This window comes from Cherax quadricarinatus, chromosome 76 (assembly GCF_038502225.1).
Source record: "Cherax quadricarinatus isolate ZL_2023a chromosome 76, ASM3850222v1, whole genome shotgun sequence".
Classification (NCBI taxonomy): Eukaryota; Metazoa; Arthropoda; class Malacostraca; order Decapoda; family Parastacidae; genus Cherax; species Cherax quadricarinatus.
The window spans coordinates 18911795-18939013 of record NC_091367.1 but is presented as its reverse complement, the minus strand read 5'-3'; the positions used below and the strand labels follow the sequence as shown (position 1 = coordinate 18939013).

Genomic DNA, 27219 nt, shown 5'->3' with positions numbered 1-27219 from the left:
TTATCACACTGTGTATGCCACTACGATTCTTAAATCTCTCAAACCAACCTTTGCTGGCTTTAAATTCATCAATATGAGCACTAGTTCCAGGCATTTGTCCCTGTTCACCTGGGTGTTAGTCGACTGGTGTGGGTTGCATCCTGGGAGACAAGATTAAGGACCCCAATGGAAATAAGTTAGACAGTCTTCAATGACACTGACTGTTTTGGGTTATCCTGGGTGGCAAATCCTCTGGGGTTAATTGTTTCTTGGTATTCTCAATAAGCCACACCAACAACGGTGCTACAGCAGCAGCAGCAGCAGCTGACAGTGCTACAGCAGCAGCAGACGATGCTACAGCAGCAGCAGACGATGCTACAGCAGCAGCAGCAGCAGCTGACAGTGCTACAGCAGCAGCAGACGATGCTACAGCAGCAGCAGACGATGCTACAGCAGCAGCAGAAGATGCTACAGCAGCAGCAGCAGCTGTACCACCAATAGTAGCGATGGTTGATTGGGGTTTATTATACAACCTGGCCAGCTCGGAGACACGCACTCCACTTTCATACTTATCAATGATCTTTTTCTTCATCTCTATAGTAATTCTCACCCTTATTGCTGTAGGGTTGGCACTAGAAGCTTTCTTGGGGCCCATGGTCACTTATTTTGCAGATAAAATCACCAAAAACACTGTAATAATACGAAATGTTCCGATTGTATGCTTGGATGTTACCGCGGAGGCTGGCTGGTAAACAATGCCACCGGCAGCACATGTGAGGCTGGCTAAGGGCGCACATTGGACGCGTCTCGGATGAAGAGCAGTGAGCGGGTTTTTAAGCGGTATGCGAGGCAAAATTTTTGCGATAAAAGTGAGCGGTATGCGGATTGAACGTTATGTGATGTGTACGGTATGCGGGGGTCCACTGTATATACGTCACACACATTGGCTCGTAAGACATACATATACGACCAAAACAGTCAAAGGGTTAACCCTTTCAGGGTTTCCGATGTACAGTATGGCTTACGCACCAGGGTTATTGACGTACTAGAACGCCTAAATTCTAGCGCCTTCAAATCTAGTTAGAGAAAGCTGATAGGCCTACATATGAAAGAATGGGTCTATGTGGTCAGTGTGCACAGTATAAAAAATCCTGCAGCACAGAGTGCATAATGAGAGAAAAAACTTTGACCGTGTTTTTGGTTTAAAACAGCGAATTTGCAGTGTATTTTCGTATGGTATTTATGATTGTATTCTGGTTTTCCTGGTCTCATTTTATAGAATGGAAGACATATTACAGAAATTGAGCTAAAATTAGCAGAAATGTTAAATTTTTACCAAATTTCCAAAGTAAACAAATCATGCCAAGCGTCCAATACACGTTAACTGGCAAGTCTAACATTCTTTCACAAGTGCACTGATATTATTTATACCATTTCTACACCATTTCTACACTAATGCAGTAGTCTGCATAACAGTAAATCTTCTATGTTTTGTAAGAATAAAAATTCAAAGTGGAAAGCAAAAGACGTAAGAGGGGCCTGGGGACATGACTAATGAACAGAGAAAATGTTGTAATAAAGTTGGTAGAATTACAGCAGGGCCCCGCTTTACGGCGTTTCGCTTTACGGCTTTCCGCTAATAAGGACATTTCAAATTATGACCAAAACTCGCTATACGGCTCCCCCCACCTGTCTTTCTAATACGGTCACAGCTGCCCACCACAAATATATATGAGATGTTTACCAAACGGTTTGTAGAAGTGTCGGAAGAATTACGTTTTCTCTAGCCCGTCACCTGTTACTAGGGATAACTGTAGAAAAATATTCCTTTCGTATGCCTTCACTTTATAGCTATAATTCTGTACTAACTTGTACACAGTGTAAGAGTATTTGTTTCGTGATTTAATTATTATAATAATAATAAAAATATTATAAGGTAAAAGTTTCACAAACTCTTACAAATGTACATGAATGAACTAAAACTGTACACGTATTAATACCGTCTATTTCGCCTGATCGAGTGATCGTCCACAACCTGTTCAGTTTGTTTGTTTACGCTGTCTGAGCTCGGTGTATCATTAAATGTTGTATATTACGTTAATATACACATTTTCATTAATCCATCCGTGATATTTTTTTCAAAATTATATAATAAACACGATACATAACATAAATACATAACAACATATGTGTAGAGAACCTAGGATAACCCAAAAAAGTCAGAGTGACTTACTTCCATTGCCTTCACTCAGAGCATCATTTCTTCTCAAAATGATGTTACATGAGAATGGGAGTGTTCTTCTTTATTTATTCTACCGTATCAATGTAGAGACAACCTGTACACAATGTAACTTGTACACAAACCAGACGTGTACACTGTTTACAAAACTTACCTTCGCCTGGTTTGTTTACATAACTCTGCGCCTGTCCTCTCTCATGCACTCATTCTTTCTCTCTGGTATGGTAGCCTGGCTGACTACCATACATACCACACTTGATTTTTTACAATAAATACTACTCATCTCACCCTATATTTTAAGGTAAGTAATGAGTGAACTGTATATACATTTTATCGCTCTGGGATGCTTAAATATCATAGAATAGTATGTGTGGGTGGGGTGGCCTGGTATGGTAGCCTGGCTGACTACCATACATACCACACTTGATTTCTTACAATAAATACTACTTGTCTCACCCTAGATTAAGACTATAAATATTTTAAGGTAAGTAATGAGTGCACTATGTGTGTATTGTACTTTTTTATTGGTTTTTTGATGCCTGGTTCTATTGCTAACATAATATATGTTAGTGTAAACTTGTTATCTAGTGTTTGAATGCATTTGTAAGTGGAAAAAAAGGATGTTCCACTTTACGGTGGTTTCCACTTTACGGCGGTAGCCTGGAACCTAACCCGCCGTATAAGTGGGGCCCTCCTGTACCGACAATATGCACCTCACTCTGAGCCTATATATACCCTCTGTGTCCATGTACTGTTTGTAACGGCTTGATAAAGCTCCTGGAGAGCGAAATGTTGCCATAATAAAATGTCACATTAGTTGCACTTGTGTCCTTTTACTTTACAGAGAAAATGTTATTTTAGTGCTAGGAATGTCTGTCTTGCTTATTCTGGACACTATTTGAAAATTGGCATCTTTTGAAATTTGTGTGAAATTGGCAAAGTTGCCAATTTCTGACTACTTTATTGGATAGTTGAAATCGGTAAATGGGTGGTTTCTCGTACTCATTCAATAGAGAAAATGGAGTTCTAGCAAAAGAGATATGATTTTTGTCGACTAGTACACTGAAATTGACCAAAAATAGGGCTAAAAGTGGGCGAAATCGCCAATGCATAAACATCGTCAAGACCGCTAACTTCACGAGCATAATTCCGTAAGTTTTCCACCAAATTACATACTTTTGGTGTCATTATGATCGGAAAAAGATTCTCTATCATTTCATAAGAATTTTTTTTTTTCCGAAAAATTTTCGACCCTGAGAACGAGTTTAGGAGAGGGCCTCTCGACCCTGAAAGGGTTAAAAGAACATAACCAGAGAATGGAAAACAAACTTTATCACATAATTTAAGTTTTTGAAGACAACAGCAAACTAACATTTAGAGTTCAGCATGATTTCCCCTATATCCCCTGATATGTCACTGCAAAAAAAATATATATACGTATATATTATTACTTACTACTAATGCAACAGCGGAAGTTAGCAAGGTGTAGTTATAAAAAGGTGTGGCTGATAAAAGTCAAACATGAAGTGGTAAAAGTATACAGTATTAGTGATAAGGGATGTGTGTGTGGTGGTGGTGATGTTTCATGTGTCTGGAGTTGCAAACAGGAGAAATCTCCCATCTAATGAGGCCAAATGAAGAGGGAGGGATGGGAGGCTGGAGTAATTAGTCAGTCTCAGAAGGGAAGAAAAAGGTTCAATTCCTCTGATCACGAGGCCCTTTACCATGGCAAAGAACCCCCTTGAAAGGGAAATACAGGGAAAAAATTAAAGAAAATCAAATCAAATCTGAAAACAAAGTTTGTATAACTATTTCTAAGTTCACTTTACAATCTTCTAAGAAAAAAAATCTATTTTTAATTTCTTAATAAAATACTGCCCTCACTGGTTCCTCAACTGTGCACAGTTTAAGGGTTAGGAATAAAGGATACCTTCATAGAAGATAGTGAAAAACTACAAAACGTAAAGAACAACACAATATTTAATAGTGATAAATTACAGTGACCCTTCATTTTTGTCGATCTCTGTTATTGCCAATTTCTTTTTCGGCCGACTTTTTTCCATCAATTTTTTGGTTCCGTTCTCATCAGTTACCTCCATTTTCATCAATCGTATAGAACTTGTCCAGTGCCCAGTGTGCAGACAAAGCCACCTCACACACGCATTCTTAGCCAGTGTAGCATTGCTTCTTGGCGAGTGAACATATCCTGCTAGGTCATACAAAACATTTCGTAATAATCCATTGTTTTCGACACTTGTTTATTGTGTGAGACTGCTAAATAAGCCATCTTGGGCCCGAAGAAAGTTTCTAGTGCCAGTGCTTTGGTAAAGAATGTGAGAAACATGATATAATTCAAGAAAAAGTTTGTAGAAAAATATGAAAGTGGTGGTGGTAGAAGGTGCTAGTGGTGGGGTAGAGGGTAGTAGTGGTTGTGATGGTGGTAGAGGGTACCTTCTCCAGTGATTCAGCGATTCTACTAACTCCTCCCATGTTGTTGGAGTTATACAGGACTACAGAAAACATTGCCACTTCAGCTGCAGCCTTTATCAACATTACGTACGGCTTATGCTCATAGTGGCCCTTACATACTCAACAACAACAACAACAACAGAACACCTGTTGTTACATACATAATGACTTATTTTATTCATTCTAGAGCAAATGTCATGTTTCTATGTTATTAATATTGTTTATTATGTCATATTAGTTGAATTGTGATATATAAGCCATAGAGTTGATATTAGTGTCATTTCTCCAACAATAAACTCGCCTCTCTCTTCCCTCCACCCAGTCTGCCATACACCAACAAGTCTTTTCAATAAAGGTAAGTGTGATGTTAAATTTTCAATTATACATTTTATTAGTGCTTCATATTTATTGGTCATTCTTTTCTGCATGTAAATCTATATTTAAGCTAGGGAAGTGGTTAGGGAAGTGACCCCTGATAAGGACTTGGTACCTAGAGTCTTTATGGAGGAGGACTCCCCTTCCAAACAATAACCTCTCTTCCCTCTCCCCTCCTCCCTGTCTTCCATCCATCAACAACAGCCTTCAATAAAGGTAAGTGTCATGTGTAATGTTCATTCTTTTGTGCATGTAAATCTATCTTTAAAGTAAAAAAAAATTTTTGTTGATACTTCAGGGTGCCTGGAACAGATTAATTCCATTTACATTATTTCTTATGGGAAAAATGGTCTTGGTTTTGGCCGATAGCTCTGGAATGGATTAACCCTTTGACTGTTTACGTCGTGTATATACGTTTTACGCGCCACTGTTTCTGACGTATTAATACACGTAAATTCTAGCGGCTTCAAATCAAGCAGGAGAAAGCTGGTAGGCCCACATGTGAGAGAATGGGTCTGTGTGGTCAGTGTGCACCACATAAAAAAAATCCTGCAGTATGCAGTGCATGAGAAAAAAAAAACTCTGACCGCTTTTTGGAATAAAACACTGAATTTGAGGTGTACTTTCGTATAGTATTTATCGTTGTATTCTCGTTTTCATGGTCTCAGGTGATAAAATGGAAAACATATTACAGAAATAGAGATGATTTTCATTACTTTCACAATGAAAATGACCTTGAAATTGAGCTCAAAATAGCGGAAATGTTCAATTTTTACCATTGTTCAGCAATAAGCAAATCACGCCACACGTCCAATACACGTCAACTCGGGAATCTAATATTCTTTCACTAGTGCACTGATATTATTTATACCATTTATACAATAATACAGTAGTCTGCATAACAGCAAATTTTGTATTTTTTTGTATGAATAAAAAATCAAAATAGAAAGCAATAGTAATATAAGAGGGGCCTAGAGACGTGACTAATGAACAGAGGATATGTTATTTTAGTGCCAAGAATGTCTACATTGTTTATTCTGGACCCCATTTTGAAATTGGCATCTTTTTTTAATTTGCATGAAATTGGCCAAATTGCCAATTTCTGACCACTTTACTGGGTAGTTCAAATCATTAAGTGGGTGATTTCTTGTACTCAACTGATAGAAAAAAATGGAGTTCTAAAGAAATACACAGTTATGAGTTTGGTCAACTGGAACAACGGAATTGGCCAAAAACAGGGCTCAAAGTCGGTGAAATTGCCGATGCGTATGTCGCCGAGACCGCTAACTTCGCGGGAGCGTAATTCCATGAGTTTTCGACCAAATTTCGTACTTTTGGTGTCATTACCATCATAAGAAAAAAAAATTTTTTCCAAAACTTTTGCGACATAGAATGACAGTTTCAGAAAGGGGCTTGCGACAGTCAAAGGGTTAAACATGAAAACTGAGGGTCCACTGTATAACTTCCCAGTAAAAGTAGGTCTTAGACAGGGATGTGTAATGTCACCATGGTTGTTTAACATATTTATAGATGGGGTTGTAAAAGAAGTAAATGCTAGGGTGTTGGGGAGAGGGGTGGGATTAAATTATGGAGAATCAAATACAAAATGGGAGTTGACAGTTACATTTTGCTGATGATACAGTGCTTTTGGGGGATTCTGAAGAAAAGTTGCAAAGGTTAGTGGACGAGTTTGGGAGGGTGTGTAAAAGTAGAAAGTTGAAAGTGAATATAGATAAGAGTAAGGTGATGAGGATATCAAACAATTTAGATAAAGAAAAATTGGATATCACATTGAAGGGAGGGAGTATAGAAGAAGTGAATGTTTTCAGATATTTGGGAGTTGACGTGTCAGCAGATGGGTTTATAGAGAATGAGGTAAACCACAGAATTATTGAAGAAAAAAAGGTGAGTGGTGCATTGAGGTATCTGTGGAGACAAAGAACATTATCCATGGAGGCAGTGGCATGCAGAGGTCTGGTGATGCCTGGGGCCAACTCCTGGGCTGTATGCCCCAAAGACTAAAGTATAAGGCCTAGTACTGAGAAATATTATGAGAAAGGGAGATATTTTGAATTTGTAAACAGAGATGAAACATGAAATAAACACTTCATTCGATTTAAATATAAATGAACCAAATTTATTAAGTTCTTTTCCCTAAATGATACCTCCTGTCAGAAAACAGTTGAACTACACTTTTTACATCAGCTGTGAGAATTTTTTTTCAATGCTTATTAAAGCCAGGTTGGTCAGTCACTCCTGTGACATTCAAGACCTCAAATATAATTTTATTAATTTCAGTTTTGAAAATGACCTTTCACAACTTGCGACTGAAAATGCGATTGTAAGCAGTAATCTGTACGAAACACACGGTGTCGGAAAGACATCCCTCCCATACTGCAGTAAAGACTCCAGAGCATCTTTAGAATCAGGAGGAATTCTATTTCCTCCAGCTCAAAGGAGCATCACAAAATCAATAATTTCGTCAAATAACTGAATGGCTGCCACATCATTATCATAATTTGCAAAGTCTGAACATTCCTCTTTTAATTTCTCTCTTTCTTGTTCATCTTCAATTAAGAGGCACCATTTTCTCTGGACAGAAAGGGTACACCATGTTAAAGGAATAAAGGGCTAACCACTGCCTCTGTAGCGCAGTGAGCCTCCAAAAACTGATTTATCACCGCTAAAATTTTAAAATCACTATCTTATGTCCCTCTCTAATTGGATGCCCTCCCCCCCATTTGGATGCCCTCCCCCCCATTTGGATGCCCTCCACCCCCATTTGGATGCCCGGGGCCACTGCCCTATCGGTCCCTCCCCTCTGCATGCCACTGCATGGAGGCAAAAAAGGGAATGTATGAAAGTATAGTGGTACCAACACTCTAATATGGGTGTGAAGCATGGGTTGTAAATGCTGCAGTGAGGAGGCGACCGGAGGCAGTGGAGATGTTGTGTCTAAGGGCAATGTGTGGTGTAAATATTATGCAGAGAATTAACCCTTTCAGGGTCCGTCCCGTAGATCAACGGCTTTACGTTCAGGGTCCAAACCGTAGATCTACGTCATGAGCTCAGCTCACTCTGATAAACTGTGAGTGGTAAATTTGGGCCTAGATATGAGAGAATACATCTATGTGGTATGTGTGCACCACATAAAACAAATCCTGCAGCACACTGTGTATAATGAGAGAAAAAAACTGAGACCATGATTTTCGATTAACCCTTTGACTGTCGAAGGGCCCAATCCTGAAGTTGCTCCTGGTGTCGCAAAATATTCGAAAAAAAGAAAATTATTTTTTCTTATGAAATGATAGAGAATCTTTTCCCGATTGTAAAGACACCAAAAAAACGAAATTTGATGGAAAACTGACAGAATTACGCTCTCGCGAAGTTAGCGACTTCGGCGATATTTAAAAATCGGCAATTTCGCCCACTTTGAGCCCTATTTTCGGCTAATTCCGTTATTCCAGTCAACCAAACTCATAACTATTTCTTCAGAACTCTATTTTTTCTATCGATTGAGCACAAGAAACTGCCCATTTACCGATTTCAACTACCCAATAACATGGTCAGAAATTTGCAATTTGGCCAATTTCACGAAAATTAAAAAATACGACAATTTCAAAATAAGGTCCAGAATGAACAATGCAGACATTCCTGGCTCTAAAATAAGATTTTCTTTGTTCATCAGTCATGTCTCCAGGTCCCTGTGATATTACTCTTGCTTTTTATTTTGAAATTTTATTCAAACAAAAAATAGAAGATTTACTGTTATGCAGAGTACTGCAATACTGTAATAATTGTAAAAATTACATCAACCCATTCATGACTGCGTATTAGAATGGCTATTTGGACATTTATTGGACAATGACATCATTTGTTTACTTTTGAACATCGGCAAAAATCAAACATTTCCTGTACTTTGTGCTCAATTTCCAGGTTCTTTTTATAGTAAAATTAATCAAAATCACCTCCATTTCTATAATATAGTTTCCATTCTATCAAATGAGACCATGAAAACGAGAATACAACCACAAATACTATACGAAAATAGACCACAAAGTCGGCATTTTAATTAAAAAAAACGGTCGGAGTTTTTTTTTTCTCATTATGCACTGCGTGCTCCAGGATTTTTTTTATGTGGTGCACACTGACCACACAGACCCATTCTCTCACATGTGGGCCTACTAGCTTTCTCCTGCCTGATTTGAAGCCGCTAGAATTTATGAGTATATATACGTCAAACACGGTACCTCACAAACGTATATATACGGCCGCGACAGTCAAAGGGTTAAAACAGCGACTTTGCAGTGTTTTTTCGTATGTTTTTTATAGTTGTATTTGTGATTTCTTGGTCTCATTTGATAGAATGGAAGACATATTACAGAAATAGAGATGATTTTGATTGGTGTTAGCACTGGAAATGGCTTGAAATTGAGCTCAAAGTGGCGGAAATGTTAAATTTTTGCCGATGTTCAAGAGTAAACAAACGACCTCACACGTCTAATACACGCCAGCTGGTGGGTCTAATATACATTCACAAATGTGGTGATGATATTTATACAATTATTACAATATTGCATAACAGTAAATCTTCTATTTTTTGGTGTGAATAAATTGGAACATTTTGAACTTTGTGTTAAATTGGCCAAATTACCAATTTCCGGTCACTTTATTTTGTAGTTGAAACAGTTGACTTGGCGATTTCTTGTGCTCAATCGATAGAATAGAAGTAATACTAGTGAAATAGCTGAGAATTTGGTCGACTGGAATAATGTAATTGGCCTAAAATGGGAGTCAAAGTCGGCAAAATCGCCGATTTGTAAATATCGCTGACACATCAAAATTCACGAGAGCATAATTTCGTCAATTTTCCATCAAATTTCGTACTTTTTGTTTTATTACATTCACAAAAAGATTCTCTACCATTTCATAAGAAAAAATAACAATTTTTTTTTTTTGAAAATTCTTGGACACTGGGGCACCACTTCAGATTTTGGCCTTGGACCCTGAAAGGGTTAATAGTGTGGAAATTGGGACAAGATGTGGAGTTACTAAAAGTATTAGTCAGAGGGCTGAAGAGGGGCTGTTAAGGTGGTTTGGTCATTTAGAGAGAATGGAACAAAGTAGAATGACTTGGAGAGCATATAAATATGTTGGGGAAGGAAGGTGAGGTAGGGGTCATCCCCGAAAAGGTTGGAGGGAGGAGGTAAAGGAGGATTCGTGGACTTTCAGCAAGTGTGCATGAGCATGTGAGATTGGAGTGAATTGAGACGAATGGTTTTTGAGACCTGACAAGCTGTTGGAGTGTGAGCAGGATAATATTTTGTGAAGGGATTTATGGAAACTGGTTAGCCGGACTCGAGTCCTGGAAATGGGAAGTACATTGCCTGCACTTTAACCCCTAAACGGTCCAAACGTATATATACGTCCACTCGCGTAGCGCCCCAAATTTTTTGAGAAAAAAATTGTTTTTTTAATAGGAAAAACGAGCATGTGGTACCCAGGCATCCCCAATTACTTTAATATGGCGCACAGTGAGTGCGCACACCCATTCTCTCATGTCTAGGCGACTCAGGCTTATCATGGCAATGATGAATGAATGACAAAGAAAACGTATATATACGCTTGGGGCGCTATGCACGAGAACGTATATATACGTTTGGACTGTTTAGGGGTTAAAGGAGGGGTTTAGAATATTGGCAGTTTGGAGAGATGTCGTATTTGAGCGCCTCTGCAAAGACAGTGATTATGAATGAGTAACAGCTAAGTGTTGAATGGTGATCAAAGATTTTTTTCTTTCTTTTTGGGTCACCCTGCTTCAGTGGGAAATGGCCAGTGTCAAAAAAAAATTATAACTCTTTTGAAACAGTTCACTATCTCTTGCAAGTGCCTGATTAGCTCTGTGGGCCTACAGGGAGCTAGAATCAACAGCCTGGTTGAACAGGTGGTCAACAAGGAAGCCTAGCTTAGGCTGGATTGAGAGTATAGAATGTTCATAACTGATCACAAGTGAAGTTTTTCTCATTTCATTAATGCAGGATGCAACATGCAATCAGATTTCCATAGACGAAATGGTTCTGTCAGTGAGAGAATATGAGAAAACAAAGTCATACACAACCAAGAAAATGACAGCTTGGTTTATAAGAACTTTAAAAACAAGAGATACTACAACAAAGATAGTATGCTGACAGCTCTATTCAAAGTGAGCTATCCAAGCTAGAAAAAAATTATATACTTTATGGTCTGCACTGAGATCATTACACATCAAGTATATTGGAAGTGCCTTGTGGTACTGTACTTTCTAGAAGAGACAGTTAGACACAATTTATTGTCTATTCATGAAAATACTTTAATGCTAGGTCACTAAACTACTATAAGAACTTGCTGGAGTGAAAAATATGAGAGGAGATGTACAATAAGCCCAATGAGTACTTACCAATTAATTCCTCTGAATAATTTGCATATGTCGTCCCTGGTGCTTCTGTCCTTCAGTGTTGTTAGAATCAATTCTGTTAAACTCTCCTCGTAGCTCAGTGCAATGCAAGAATGCTATAGTACATTTAGAGAAAACTGTGTCAGTATCTCAAGCTCATAACTTTTGAACCTTCTACCTGCTGATATAAAATATTACTGGAACAAAAGCATACATCTTCAACAGATATGTGAGCAAGTTCCTGGATTAGTAAGGTTTCCATGGAAAAACAGGCCTGCAGGCCACATGTAAAATAAAAGTGTGTAACTAATCATGTGGTTACCTGGAAAGTCCTACGACTCATGCTGAACTGGGAGACTAGAATAAGTCCCAGAACTGGTCACACAATAGAAAGGAATAATTATGAACAAGCTTGTTATTTTACAATTCCCAAAGTAACTTAAAATACACTACTAAAATATATGAATAAACTTGATTTACCGAACAATTCTTATATGCTCAAGATTCAGGTGAAAATTAGAGACAATGTACTAATGATTCATTTCTTCACTAGAGCCAGAGATTAACATACAACTTATTAGATCAGGAAAATGTGGGACATCTTTCTAACGTTCATGAACTCTTGAGTGTTTTATAAGAGATGATCGTTCGGAAAATTCTTTTACACACACTAAACACTGATATATTTTCTCTCGAGTATGAATATTCATGTGTTTTATTAGATTAGCATTAAGGGAAAAGTTCTTGAGACACACTGAACACTGGTATGGTTTCTCTCCTGTATGAACTCTCATATGCCTTACTAGACTTGACTTTTCTCCAAAGCTTTTTATACACTCTGGACACTGATAAGGCTTCTCACCTGTATGGATTTTCAGATGCATTATTAAATGTGATTTTTGGGCAAATTTCTTTTGGCACACTGAACACTGATGTGGTTTCTCTCCTGTATGACTTCTCATATGTATTACTAGACTAGACTTCTCAGCAAAGTTTTTCAGACACACTGAACAGTGATATGGTTTCTGTCCTGTATGAGCTCTCATGTGTTTTACTAGATTTGAGTTGTGTGAAAATCCTTTTAAACATTCTGAACACTGGTATGGTTTATCACCTGTATGAACTCTCATATGGCTTACCAAAGCATTGTTATCTTTAAAATCCTTTACACATACTGAACATTTATATGGTTTAACTGCTGTATGAACTGTCATATGTCTTATCAGAGTTGAATTTTTCTTAAAACTTTTTAGACACTCAGAACACTGAAAAGGTTTTTCTAATGTATGAACTTTCATGTGCATTAATAAATGAGATTTCTGATTGAAGTCTTTTAGACACTCAGAACAATGGAATGGCTTCTCTCCAGTATGTAGTCTCATGTGTTGTGATAGAGTTGAATTTTGTGAAAAGGTTTTAAGACATACAGAGCATTCATATGGTTTTTCTCCTGTATGAACTCTCATATGTATTACTAAAGCTGATTTATCTGAAAATTCTTTTTGACACTCTGAACACTGAAATGGCTTCTCTCCCGTATGAATACGCATATGTTGTAAGAGATTCGATTTATATGAAAAATCTTTTAAACATTCTGAACACTTGTATGGTTTCTCTCCTGTATGAACTCTCATATGTTGAGACAGACTTGAACTCTGTGTAAACTCTTTTGTACAAACTGAACATTTATATGGTTTCTCTCCTGTATGAATTTTCATATGTTTTACCAGAACTGAATTATCAGAAAAATCTTTCTGACACACTGAACAATGATATGGCTTCTCTCCTGTATGAATTCTCATGTGCTTCACTAGATTTGAACTTCTTGAAAAGTCTTTTAGACACATTGAACATTGAAATGGTCTTTCTCCTGTATGAATACGCATGTGATTTACAAGATCTGAACTTCGTATAAAATCTTTTGGGCACACTGAACAATGAAAAGATCTGACTCCTGTATGAGCTCTCAGGTGTCTTATCAGAGATGATTTCTGAATAAAGTCTTTTGGACACATTGAACACTGAAATGGTCTTTCTCCTGTATGAACCCTCATGTGATTTACAAGTTCCGAATTTCGAAAAAACTCCTTTGAGCACACTGAACACTTATGAGCTTTCTCTCTTGAATGAACACTCATCGTTTCACCTGTTTGGAATTTTATAATATTTTTTAAGGGAAATATTTTAAACACTGAATCTGGATATATGTTTCCCTCTGCATAAATTTCCTCTTGTTTTACTAAAAATGATTTTTCAAAAAGTTATTTTGATACAGAACTATTACATACAGTACTTTCTTACCCTATGATTTCCCATAATTTATATCACAAGAAAGCAATCATTTAAATTATTATTTCTAAATATTTAATGTGTTAATGTTGCAGTTTTATAAACTGTAGTGTAAAACACCCTTCTGGCAAGACAGTGATGGAGTGAATGATGGTGAAAGTTTTTCTTTTTCGGGCCACCCTGCCTTGGTGGAAATCGGCCAGTGTGTTAATAATAAAAAAAATAATAATTTTTCCTTTTCTACAGTATTAACTCTCAAATGTTTTAATGGATGAAATTATTTTCTACCCTCTACTTCAACAGGTAAACACTGATACAGTTTCTCTTTGATATCAACTCTGTTTTTTTTTTTTTCAATTTGACCCACTAAAATTTATTTAGATTTAAAAATTTAGAATAGTTTCTCCCCTTCATGAGCTCTCACGTGCATTACTAGCAGAAACTTAGTTAAAGCTTTTAATACACAATGACAATTGCCGAGGGTCCTCTTTCTTTTCATAACTGTTTTATCGTGTGAACAAGTAACTTTGTTCTTAAACTTTTACTGGAACATATATGAAATATTAACAACAATGATCATTGTACTTTACATGAGAGCAATAAATACAGCATTTACAGTGTATATTTTACTCCTAATCTTAATATAATAAGATACATTGGAATGTGGTGTTGGTGAGAAAGTACTTTCAATACAGACACTATTTTCTCCTACAGGAAGGCTTATGTGATGCACTCAACTTTTACATAAATAATTAGACCAAAAATACTCAAATAGCATCAATGATGGACACTAAACCATATCCTTAACTGAAATAAATATACTGTTAAAAATTATACTGAGTTTGGCACTAAAAAGAAATTACCATGGCAGTAAGAGCACTAAAAATGTTCATTTATATAATTTATTTGCTTAAGTATTTATTTCTGACATGTACTGTACTGATATTCAATTTGCACAGTCAAGAAATTTAACGAAATAACTGACTTAACTTTTATTGTTCATATTATTTCTGCTTTGATTACAGTAAATAAGAGAGGTAAGCTTCATCAGTTTAAAAGGGAATACTCATTTAAAACTAAGAGTTTTTAATAAGAATGACACAACTTTAGATCTAGAAACAGACATGAAAGACAATTTTTTTTATATTACTATATATAAAAAAATTGTGAGAAACCAGGTCAACACTGTATCTTACTTTCACTGCACATCTTACTACCTCAGTGTTGACGTCAGACTGGGACGGGTTTTTCAAAATATACCAATGGCATTTATTACTTGTAACACACACTATGGTCATTAATACTCAAGTCTTTATACTACTGAATAATATTTTCATGCAAATTTCCCTTAATATCAATGTGAACATTATTCCATTCGTAGATCCATGAAGTGCTTAAAATTATTTGCTATAATACAAAATAAGTGTGCAAATTACAATATATATACTGCAGGTAAGTGCTGCAATTTTGCAGTGACTTCAGGATGAAGTAATTCTGACACAGGTGCTTCATGACACTGCTGGCACTTTATTTCTGCATTATTTCTGCCACTTCCAGGAGCTTCATGGTACTTGCTGCTGCCACTGTCAGAATTTTTTTTTTCCTACTATAAACATTAGCTGCAAGAAACAAAGAAGTAAAAATTACTTGAGCTTAGATAATGTGATACAGGGTATATATATATATATATATATATATATATATATTTTTTATTATCACACTGGCCGATTCCCACCAAGGCAGGGTGGCCCGAAAAAGAAACACTTTCACCATCATTCACTCCATCACTGTCTTGCCAGAAGGGTGCTTTACACTACAGTTTTTAAACTGCAACATTAACACCCCTCCTTCAGAGTGCAGGCACTGTACTTCCCATCTCCAGGACTCAAGTCTGGCCTGCCGGTTTCCCTGAACCCCTTCATAAATGTTTCTTTGCTCACACTCCAACAGCACATCAAGTATTAAAAACCATTTGTCTCCATTCACTCCTATCATACACGCTCACGCATGCCTGCTGGAAGTCCAAGCCCCTCGCACACAAAACCTCCTTTACCCCCTCCCTCCAACCTTTCCTAGGCCGACCCCTACCCCGCCTTCCTTCCACTACAGACTGATACACTCTTGAAGTTATTCTGTTTCGCTCCATTCTCTCCACATGTCCGAACCACCTCAACAACCCTTCCTCAGCCCTCTGGACAACAGTTTTGGTAATCCCGCACCTCCTCCTAACTTCCAAACTACGAATTCTCTGCATTATATTCACACCACACATTGCCCTCAGACATGACATCTCCACTGCCTCCAGCCTTCTCCTCGCTGCAACATTTATCACCCATGCTTCACACCCATATAAGAGCGTTGGTAAAACTATACTCTCATACATTCCCCTCTTTGCCTCCAAGGACAAAGTTCTTTGTCTCCACAGACTCCTAAGTGCACCACTCACCCTTTTCCCCTCATCAATTCTATGATTCACCTCATCTTTCATAGACCCATCTGCTGACACGTCCACTCCCAAATATCTGAATACATTCACCTCCTCCATACTCTCTCCCTCCAATCTGATATCCAATCTTTCATCACCTAATCTTTTTGTTATCCTCATAACCTTACTCTTTCCTGTATTCACTTTTAATTTTCTTTTTTTGCACACCCTACCAAATTCATCCACCAATCTCAGCAACTTCTCTTCAGAATCTCCCAAGAGCAGTGTCATCAGCAAAGAGCAACTGTGACAACTCCCACTTTATGTGTGATTCTTTATCTTTTAACTCCACGCCTCTTGCCAAGACCATCGCATTTATTTCTCTTACAACCCCATCTATAAATATATTAAACAACCACGGTGACATCACACATCCTTGTCTAAGGCCTACTTTTACTAGGAAATAATTTCCCTCTTTCCTACATACTCTAACTTGAGCCTCACTATCCTCGTAAAAACTCTTCACTGCTTTCAGTAACCTACCTCCTACACCATACATCTGCAACATCTGCCACATTGCCCCCCTATCCACCCTGTCATACGCCTTTTCCAAATCCATAAATGCCACAAAGACCTCTTTAGCCTTATCTAAATACTGTTCACTTATATGTTTCACTGTAAACACCTGGTCCACACACCCCCTGCCTTTCCTAAAGCCTCCTTGTTCATCTGCTATCCTATTCTCCGTCTTACTCTTAATTCTTTCAATAATAACTCTACCATACACTTTACCAGGTATACTCAACAGACTTATCCCCCTATAATTTTTGCACTCTCTTTTGTCCCCTTTGCCTTTATACAAAGGAACTATGCATGCTCTCTGCCAATCCCTAGGTACCTTACCCTATTCCATACATTTGTTAAATAATTGCACCAACCACTCCAAAACGTCTACAATAAAAATACCCAGATTTTGAACATGTGTCTCAGTTTTTATCATGTCGTTACTGTATACCCTTCTTGTACAACTTGTCAGACACTGCAACATCATGGAATCTTGGTTCAGAGAATATCAATATGACCTTCTTCATGGCTACTACAACTACTACTACAACTTACCCATCCCTTTGGGTATGACCTACTTCCACTGGGGAATCCTGCCTACCAGTGACTATGCCCTCATCTGCTACCTGCCCCACTCCACCTAAGATTAGTACGTATACAAGTGCCAGCCTCCTTGCCTCTGCTCCAGAATCTTCATGACTACGGTGCTCTTCACACCAACTCCAAGGCTGAGGGACTGATTATCTCATCTTTGTATACAGTTCTACTGTCCTCAAATTATGTCCTAGAATATGTATTGATGAAGCCACTGGATGGCGAAACGTCTACAATAAAGATACCCAGATGTTGCACACGCATCTCGGTTCTCATCTTGTCGGTATTGTATATCATTCTTTTACAATATCAAAGATGGTTGACACAAACCCACCACAATTATAGTATGCTCCACACTTAGCAACGAATTTGCTACTGATGTGGTCTTGGCAACGGAACTCTGTCATTAAGTGAGGAAAGGCTGTATAATGCAGAGAATCTGAAGTTTAGAAATTAGGAGGAGGTGGGGGGTTACTAAAACTATTATCCAGAGGCCTGAGGAGGGATTATTGAGGTGATTCAGACATTTAGAGAGGATGGAATGAAATGGAATGACATGGAGAGCATATCTGTAGTGGAAGAGGGGTAGGAGTGGGCCTAGGAAAGGTTGGAGGGAGGGGTAAAGGATGTTTTGTATGCGAGGGGCTTGGAATTCTAGCAAGTATGTGTGACTGTGTTAGATAGGAGTGAGTAGAGACGAATGGTTTTTTTATGGCTTGACGTCCTGTTGGAGTGTGAGCAAAGTAACATTTATGAAGGGATTCAGGGAAAACCGGCAGGCAAAACTTGAGTCCTTGAGGTGGAATTACAGTGCCTGTGCTCTGAAGGAGGGGTGTTGATGTTGCAGTTTTTTAACGGTAGTGTAGGCGTACCTCTGGCAAGGTGGGTCACAACCACTAGCACCATCACACCCACCCTCTACCACAATCACTACCAGCCTCTACCACCATCACAACCACTACCACTCTACCACAATCACTACCATCACCACCACTACCACCATCACTACCACCCTCTACCACCATCACAACCACTACCACCCTCTACCACCATCACAACCACTACCACCCTCTACCACCATCACTACCACCCTCTACCACTATCACTACCACCACCACTCTTGTATACTTTGCTACAATTTCTTTCTTAAATTCCATTGTGTTTTTCTCACTTCATTTACCAAAGGAATTTTACTAGGAACTTTCTTTGGAGCCATGGTTACTTATTTCACAGTTGCACTTAATAAATAACCATCAAAAACAATGGAATACAGTGGACCCCCGCTTAACGATCACCTCCCAATGCGACCAATTATGTAAGTGTATTTATGTAAGTGCGTTTGTACATGTATGTTTGGGGGTCTGAAATGGACTAATCTACTTCACAATATTCCTTTTGGGAACAAATTCGGTCAGTACTGGCACCTGAACATACTTCTGGAATGAAAAAATATCGTTAACCGGGGGTCCACTGTATAGTGAAATGTTTGGATGAATGGGCAAAAGCTTCCTCACTCACCCAGAGACAAAGCCAGACTGAAGCGCGAGCGGTTGGCAGCGGTGGGTTGATGAGTCCCATACAACCGATAAGCAAAATAACAGCCGATAACTGGAAGCCGAAAAGCCGACCGATAACCAAGTTGGCTGATAAGCGGAATGGCCGATAACCGTGGGTCCACTGTATATATGATATAGCATGCAATGAAAGTAGTTTCTCAGATTATGTATTGGTGGATAAATGGTTGATGAGTAGGCTTCAGGATGTGCATGTTTATAGAGGGGCAACAGATATATCAGATCATTATTTAGCTGTAGCTACAGTTATAGTAAGAGGTAAATGGAGCAAAAAGAAAATGGCAACAACAATTAACCCCTTGACTGTCGCAACCCCCAATCCTGAGGTGTCTCCTGGTGTCGCAAAATTTCCCCCCCCAAAAAAAAATTATTTTTTCTTATGATAGAGAACCTTTTCCCGATTGTAATGACACCAAGAAAACAAAATTTGATGGAAAACTGATGAAATTACACTCTCGCAAAGTTAGCGACCTAAGCAATATTTACAAATCGACAATTTCGCCTACTTTGAGCCCTATTTTTGGCCAATTCCATTGTTCCAGTCAGCCAAACTCATAGCTATTTCTTTAGAACTCCATTTTTTATATCAATTGAGTACAAGAAACTGCCCATTTACCGATTTCAACTACCCAATAACGTGGTCAGAAATTTGCAATTTGGCCAATTTCACAAAAATTAAAAAATATGACAATTTCAAAATAAGGTCCAGAATGAACAATGCAGACATTCCTGGCTCTAAAATAACATTTTCTTTGTTCATCAGTCATGTCTCCAGGCCCCTCTGATATTACTCTTGCTTTCTATTTTGAATTTTTATTCAAACAAAAAATAGAAGATTTACTGTTATGCAGACTACTGCAATACTGTAATAATTGTACAAATAATATCAACCCATTCATGACTGCATATTAGAATGGCTACTTGGACATTTATTGGACAATGACATCATTTGTATACTTTTGAACATCAGCAAAAATCAAACATTTCCCCTACTTTGAGCTCCATTTCCAGGTTCTTTTTATAGTAAAATCAACCAAAATCACCTTTATTTCTAAAATATGTTTTCCATTCTATCAAGTGAGACCAAGAAAACGAGAATACAACCATAAATACTATACAAAAATAGACCACAAATTCAGTATTTTAAATAAAAAAAACTGAGTTTTTTTTTTCTCATTATGCACTGCGTGCTCCAGGATTTCTTTTATACAGTGCACACTGACCATGCAGACCCATTCTCTCACATGTGGGCCTACCAGCTTTCTCCTGCTTGATTTGAAGCCGCTAGAATTTATGAGTACATGTATATATATGTCAAACATGGTACCTCGTAAGACGGATATATACGACCAAAACAGTCAAAGGGTTAAGAAAGCCTAGGAACGAATGGATTTGACAGCTAAAAACAGAATAGGGGAGTTGCCTGATATCACAGCTTAACAGCAGAGAAAGGCGAGTGTGAGGGAAAAGTTCAACAGACAGGAGTAGCGAGCGATTATATGGTAACAATAGTTTGATTGCCGGCTGCTTGTTAAGGTAGGGTCAGTCTCGCTCCCGCTATCCCCTCCCCCCCCTTTTTCCCAACCCCGAAAGGTGACGTGTGGGGGTCCGGCCAAACAGTAATCACTTGACTCGCAGCACAACTGTAAGTAAAAGCCTCTGCTCCTATTCTAGTGGATATTGGTGGAAAGCTTCACTTTTGACCAATAATAAACTTAGTCCTTTCAGTTTTAAGCTCCACGTAAGACTTTTCGATAATCACCACCTTTTTTAAGTATCTTGCACTTATCATGGGGAGTGATTTCTTAAGCAGTGGGTAACCTGTCTCTCTTTCCAGATTGGAATGACAGATCGGGTCACCTGCCAACCAACAAGAAGTGTTGAAGGAGACGGACTGAAACAGCCCATGAGACGTCATTCATAATCTACCTACCTGATTATTTACAGTCAACCGCAGACGACTACCCCTAATTTTCGCAGTGGAAAAGAACCTGCGTTCCTGTCATCTGGACTGACTATTCAAGGCTATAGACTCTGTGAAGAACTAGTCGTTGGGTTATCACCAACACCTGTGACCCCCCATCCCATCATCATCAACGGTTACAATTTCTACAAGACGGTATGAACATCAACCAGACACCCCAGTTTACTTGTACATATTAGTGTTGAATTCAAATGGCAATTTTTCATTTCATTTTTCATTTTTCTTTCAAGTAGGATACACCTTCATTTTTTAATGTTTTATCTTTGCATTACTAAATAATAAAGTGTTTATCTTTGTGAATTATTATTTCTTTTTCTATTCATTAATTTTCCTGAGGAGGAGCCAGCCTTGGTAATACTGTCTGAAGTTGTTACAGGGCTGAGTAAGCCTTCACAGTGAGAAACTTTTTTATCCAAATGTGCATGCACAGCTGCATGTGTAATATGAACAAGATGTAAGTAGCAAGATAAACCTGTTATTTAAAGTGTTTATGAGACAAAGAAAACACATCAGCAATCCTGCCTGTTGCACTTGGGGCAATAGGAAAGCCTGTTAAGCCCTTCAAGGAACAGGAAAACATTATTTTTATTATTTTTTTTATCACACTGGCCGATTCCCACCAAGGCAGGATGGCCCGAAAAAGAAAAACTTTCACCATCATTCACTCCATCACTGTCTTGCCAGAAGGGTGCTTTACACTACAGTTTTTAAACATTAACACCCCTCCTTCAGAGTGCAGGCACTGTACTTCCCATCTCCAGGACTCAAGTCCGGCCTGCCGGTTTCCCTGAACCCCTTCATAAATGTTACTTTGCTCACGCTCCAACAGCACGTCAAGTATAAAAAACCATTCGTCTCCATTCACTCCTATCAAACACGCTCACGCATGCCTGCTGGAAGTCCAAGCCCCTCGCACACAAAACCTCCTTTAACCCCTCCCTCCAACCTTTCCTAGGCCGACCCCTACCCCGCCTTCCTTCCACTACAGACTGATACACTCTTGAAGCCACTCTGTTTCGCTCCATTCTCTCTACATGTTCGAACCACCTCAACAACCCTTCCTCAGCCCTCTGGACAACAGTTTTGGTAATCCCGCACCTCCTCCTAACTTCCAAACTACGAATTCTCTGCATTATATTCACACCACACATTGCCCTCAGACATGACATCTCCACTGCATCCAGCCTTCTCCTCGCTGCAACATTCATCACCCACGCTTCATACCCATATAAGAGCGTTGGTAAAACTATACTCTCGTACATTCCCCTCTTTGCCTCCAAGGACAAAGTTCTTTGTCTCCACAGACTCCTAAGTGCACCACTCACCCTTTTCCCCTCATCAATTCTATGATTCACCTCATCTTTCATAGACCCATCCGCTGACACGTCCACTCCCAAATATCTGAATACATTCACCTCCTCCATACTCTCTCCCTCCAATCTGATATCCAATCTTTCATCACCTAATATTTTTGTTATCCTCATAACCTTACTCTTTCCTGTATTCACTTTTAATTTTCTTCTTTTGCACACCCTACCAAATTCAGGAAAACATCCTGCTCAAAGTCAAATTCATTCAAGGGTTCAACTGGAAATAATTTCTAAGGTTCTTTCTGATATTTATTAAGTTGCTTAAACCACAGAAGGGTTTTATTCTATTTCTTTAAAAGGCAACAATATAAAATATAACATTCATAAGATATTTACACTGAGATACGTACTGACACAAACATTACAGCCTTTTTCTGGAATACATCTCAATGAGCATAGTTTGAACACGTTCAAATTCACTAATACTACGTTTCTCAGAACATAGCATATCCACTGCTCTCATCCAACTTACAATGGTCTCCACCAAAACGCTTAACCCTTTGACTGTCGCAACCCCATATCCTGAAGTGTCTCCTAGTGTTGTAAAATTTTTGGAAAAAAAAAATATTATTTTTTCTTATGAAATGACAGAGAATCTTTTCCCGTGGTAATGACACCAAAAGTATGGAATTACGCTCCCGCGAAGTGAGCAATCTTGGCGATATATATGCATCGGCGATTTCGCCAAATTTGAGCCCTATTTTCGGCTAATTCCATTATTTCAGTCGACCAAACTCATAGTAATGTCTTTAGAACTCCATTTTTTCTATCAACTGAGTACAAGAAACCGCCCATTCCCGATTCCAACTACCCAATAAAGTGGTCAGAAATTGGCAATTTGGCCAATTTCATGCAAATTAAAAAAGATGCCAATTTCAAAATAGGGTCCAGAATAAACAATGCAGACATTCTTGGCACTAAAATAACATGTCCTCTGTTCATTAATCACGTCTCCAGGCCCCTCTTATATTACTCTTGCTTTCTATTTTGATCTGTTCCACAGGGCACAGTGCTCGCTCCCATCTTGTTCCTCATCCTCATATCCGACATAGACAAGGATGTCAGCCACAGCACCGTGTCTTCCTTTGCAGATGACACCCGAATCTGCGTGACAGTGTCTTCCATTGCAGACACTGCAAGGCTCCAGGTGGACATCAACCAAATCTTTCAGTGGGCTGCAGAAAACAATATGAAGTTCAACGATGAGAAATTTCAATTACTCAGATATGGTAAACATGAGGAAATTAAATCTTCATCAGAGTACAAAACAAATTCTGGCCACAAAATAGAGCGAAACACCAACGTCAAAGACCTGGGAGTGATCATGTCGGAGGATCTCACCTTCAAGGACCATAACATTGTATCAATCGCATCTGCTAGAAAAATGACAGGATGGATAATGAGAACCTTCAAAACTAGGGAGGCCAAGCCCATGATGACACTCTTCAGGTCACTTGTTCTATCTAGGCTGGAATATTGCTGCACACTAACAGCACCTTTCAAGGCAGGTGAAATTGCCGACCTAGAAAATGTACAGAGAACTTTCACGGCGCGCATAACGGAGATAAAACACCTCAATTACTGGGAGCGCTTGAGGTTCCTAAACCTGTATTCCCTGGAATGCAGGAGGGAGAGATACATGATTATATACACCTGGAAAATCCTAGAGGGACTAGTACCGAACTTGCACACGAAAATCACTCACTACGAAAGCAAAAGACTTGGCAGACGATGCACCATCCCCCCAATGAAAAGCAGGGGTGTCACTAGCACGTTAAGAGACCATATAATAAGTGTCAGGGGCCCGAGACTGTTCAACTGCCTCCCAGCACACATAAGAGGGATTACCAACAGACCCCTGGCAGTCTTCAAGCTGGCACTGGACAAGCACCTAAAGTCAGTTCCTGATCAGCCGGGCTGTGGCTCGTACGTTGGTTTGCATGCAGCCAGCAGCAACAGCCTGGTTGATCAGGCTCTGATCCACCAGGAGGCCTGGTCACAGACCGGGCCGCGGGGGCGTTGACCCCCGGAACTCTCTCCAGGTAAACTCCAGGTAAACACAAAAATAGAAGATTTACTGCTATGCAGACTACTGTACATGTATTATTGTAAAAATGGTATAAATAATATCAATATATTAGACTCCCAAGTTGACGTGCATTGGACGTGTGGTGTCATTTGCTTACTCTTGAACATTGGTAAAAATCGAACATTTCCGCTACTTTGAGCTCAATTTCAAGGTCCTTTTCATTGTGAAACTAGTCAAAATCATCACTATTTCTGTAATATGTGTTCCATTCTATGAATGAGACCAAGAAAACCAGAATACAACCATAAATACTATATGAAAATACACCTCAAAGTCAGCATTTTAATCCAAAAACACAGTAGGAGTTTTTTTTTTTCTCATTATGCACTGCATGCTGCAGGATTTTTTTTTATACAGTGCACACTGACCACATAGACCCATTCTCTCACATGTGGGTCTACCAGCTTTATCCTGCTTGATTTGAAGCCGCTAGAATTATTGAGTATGTGTACATCCAAAACACTGACTCGTAAGACGTATATATAAGGCCGAAACAGTCAAAGGGTTTATACACATAAAGATAGTCTCCACACTCAATACACATATCGGCAATGTCAACATGAAATGAGTTTGTTGATGCAACTGACTGCGAGGGGTAACTCCTTGAACTCTTCACACTAAAGACACTTGAATGCTTCTTGAAGATATAGTGACAATCAAGAGTGCCTTAATACAGCCATCTGCAAGGTTAGCTCCAGTAAGCAAGGTATCTCTCTCCAAAGGTGATTTTGAACTGTGTTGTCTGAGACACCAGCTGATGACTGACTGAGGTCAACCCCTACAGCCCCAACATTAGGTGTGATGACGGTGACTCACAGGGGTATGGCAGATACTGGCAGGTAAACCAGTGAGCTGATAATTAACCATACATTTTCCATTGTGGAAAGCCAACCACAATCTTCAAACTTAAAATGTAAATGTTGTATCCCACCTAAGACATGGGCAAATCAAATACAGGAGGGCCCCGCTTTACGGCGTTTCACTTTACGGAGTTCCGCTAATACGGTCATTTCAAATTATGACCAAAACTCGCTATACGGCTCCCCCCACCTGACTTTCTAATACGGTCACCGCGCCCCACCCTGTCTGTTTACATTCTTCGTGAGCTCAGTAAGCACTAAGTCTCTCCATTTTGTCTGGAAACTCCAAAATTTCAAATGTTTTTAAAAGTTATTTCATATTTTATATATACTCTGATAATTATACTTATGTATACCTGTACTTAAATAAACTTACATACTGTGCTGGCATGCAGGTACACATTAAAATCAGTAAGAGTGTCTTATGTCTCCAGACGTCATATTAGTAATGATGAAAATAATCATCGAGTCTCATTTAAATGTCGTATATTACGTTAAATACACATTTTCATTAATCCATCTATGATATTTTTTCAAAAATATATAATAAACACGATACATAACATAAAAAGATGATAAACACACCCCACAATAGAATAAATAAACATAAATATGAGATGTGGTAGCAGACGACTTGCACAAGTGACGCCATATTAGAAATGATAATAATAATAATAATCACCGAGTCTCATTAAATGTTGTATATTACGTTAATATACACATTTTCATTAATCCATCCATGATATTTTTTTCAAAATTATATAATAAACACGATACATAACATAAAAAGATGATAAATACACCCCAAAATAGAATAAATAAACATAAATATGAGATGTGGTAGCCAGATAACTTGTACAAGTGACGCCAAGAATAACATTTTCTCTAATCTAACATAAGAGAAAATGTGTTACTGGGGGTAACTGTAGAAAATCATTCCTTTCGTATGTATGTAAGTAAGTTTATTCAGGTATACACAAATACAGTTACACAGATTATCATACATAGCAACATATGTGTAGAGAACCTAGGATAACCCAAAAAAGTCAGAGTGACTTATTTCCATTGCCTTCACTCAGAGCATCATTTCTTCTCAAAATGATGTTACATGAGAATGGGAGTGTTCTTCTTTATTTATTCTACCGTATCAATGTAGAGACAACCTGTACACAATGTAACTTGTACACAAACCAGACGTGTACACTTTGTTTAAAAAACTTACCTTCGCCTGGTTTGTTTACATAACTCTGTGCCTGTACTCTCTCATGCACTCATTCTTTCTCTCTCTCATTTATTCATTTTATCTCATTTACTTACTCCTGACCCTACATTAAGACTACAAATATTTTAAGGTAAGTAATGAGTGAACTGTATATACATTTTATCGCTCTGAGATGCTTAAATGTAATAGAATATTATGTGTAGGTGGGTTGGCCTGGTATGGTAGCCCGGCTGACTACCATACATACCACACTTGATTTTTTACAATAAATACTACTCATCTCACCCTATATTTTAAGGTAAGTAACGAGTGAACTGTATATACATTTTATCGCTCTGGGATGCTTAAATATCATAAAATTGTATGTGTGGGTGGGGTGGCCTGGTATGGTAGCCTGGCTGACTACCATACATACCACACTTGATTTCTTACAATAAATACTACTTGTCTCACCCTAGATTAAGACTATAAATATTTTAAGGTAAGTAATGAGTGCACTATGTGTGTATTGTACTTTTTTATTGTTTTTTGATGCCTGGTTCTATTGCTAACTTAATATATGTTAGTGTAAACTTGTTATCTAGTGTTTGTATGCATCTGTAAGTGGAAAAAAAGGGTGTTCCACTTTACGGTGGTTTCCGCTTTACGGCGGTAGCCTGGAACCTAACCAGCCGTATAAGTGGGGCCCTACTGTAATAGTATAAAGTAAGATATTTTCATTTTAGCTAACAATGGAAATATCTCCAATATACA

General features: G+C 38.4%; 1 protein-coding gene across 4 annotated transcripts in view; it reads right to left on the bottom strand.

Moving 5' to 3' along the window:
• Positions 1-27219, bottom strand: part of LOC128703684 (zinc finger protein 271-like) — a 140732-nt gene that overhangs the window by 72400 nt on the left and 41113 nt on the right. For 2 of the 4 annotated variants that reach the window (XR_011394149.1, XR_011394150.1), the window contains one exon: positions 11499-15403. Coding sequence is in view for 1 of the 4 variants with exons in the window: in XM_070101341.1 (XP_069957442.1) it covers positions 12101-13633 (1533 nt within the window). In the remaining 3 variants the exon portion in view is untranslated. Of the gene's footprint in view, positions 1-9056; positions 15404-27219 lie in introns of those variants that run through there. The other 2 variants (XR_011394151.1, XM_070101341.1) reach the window with 2 other exon arrangements.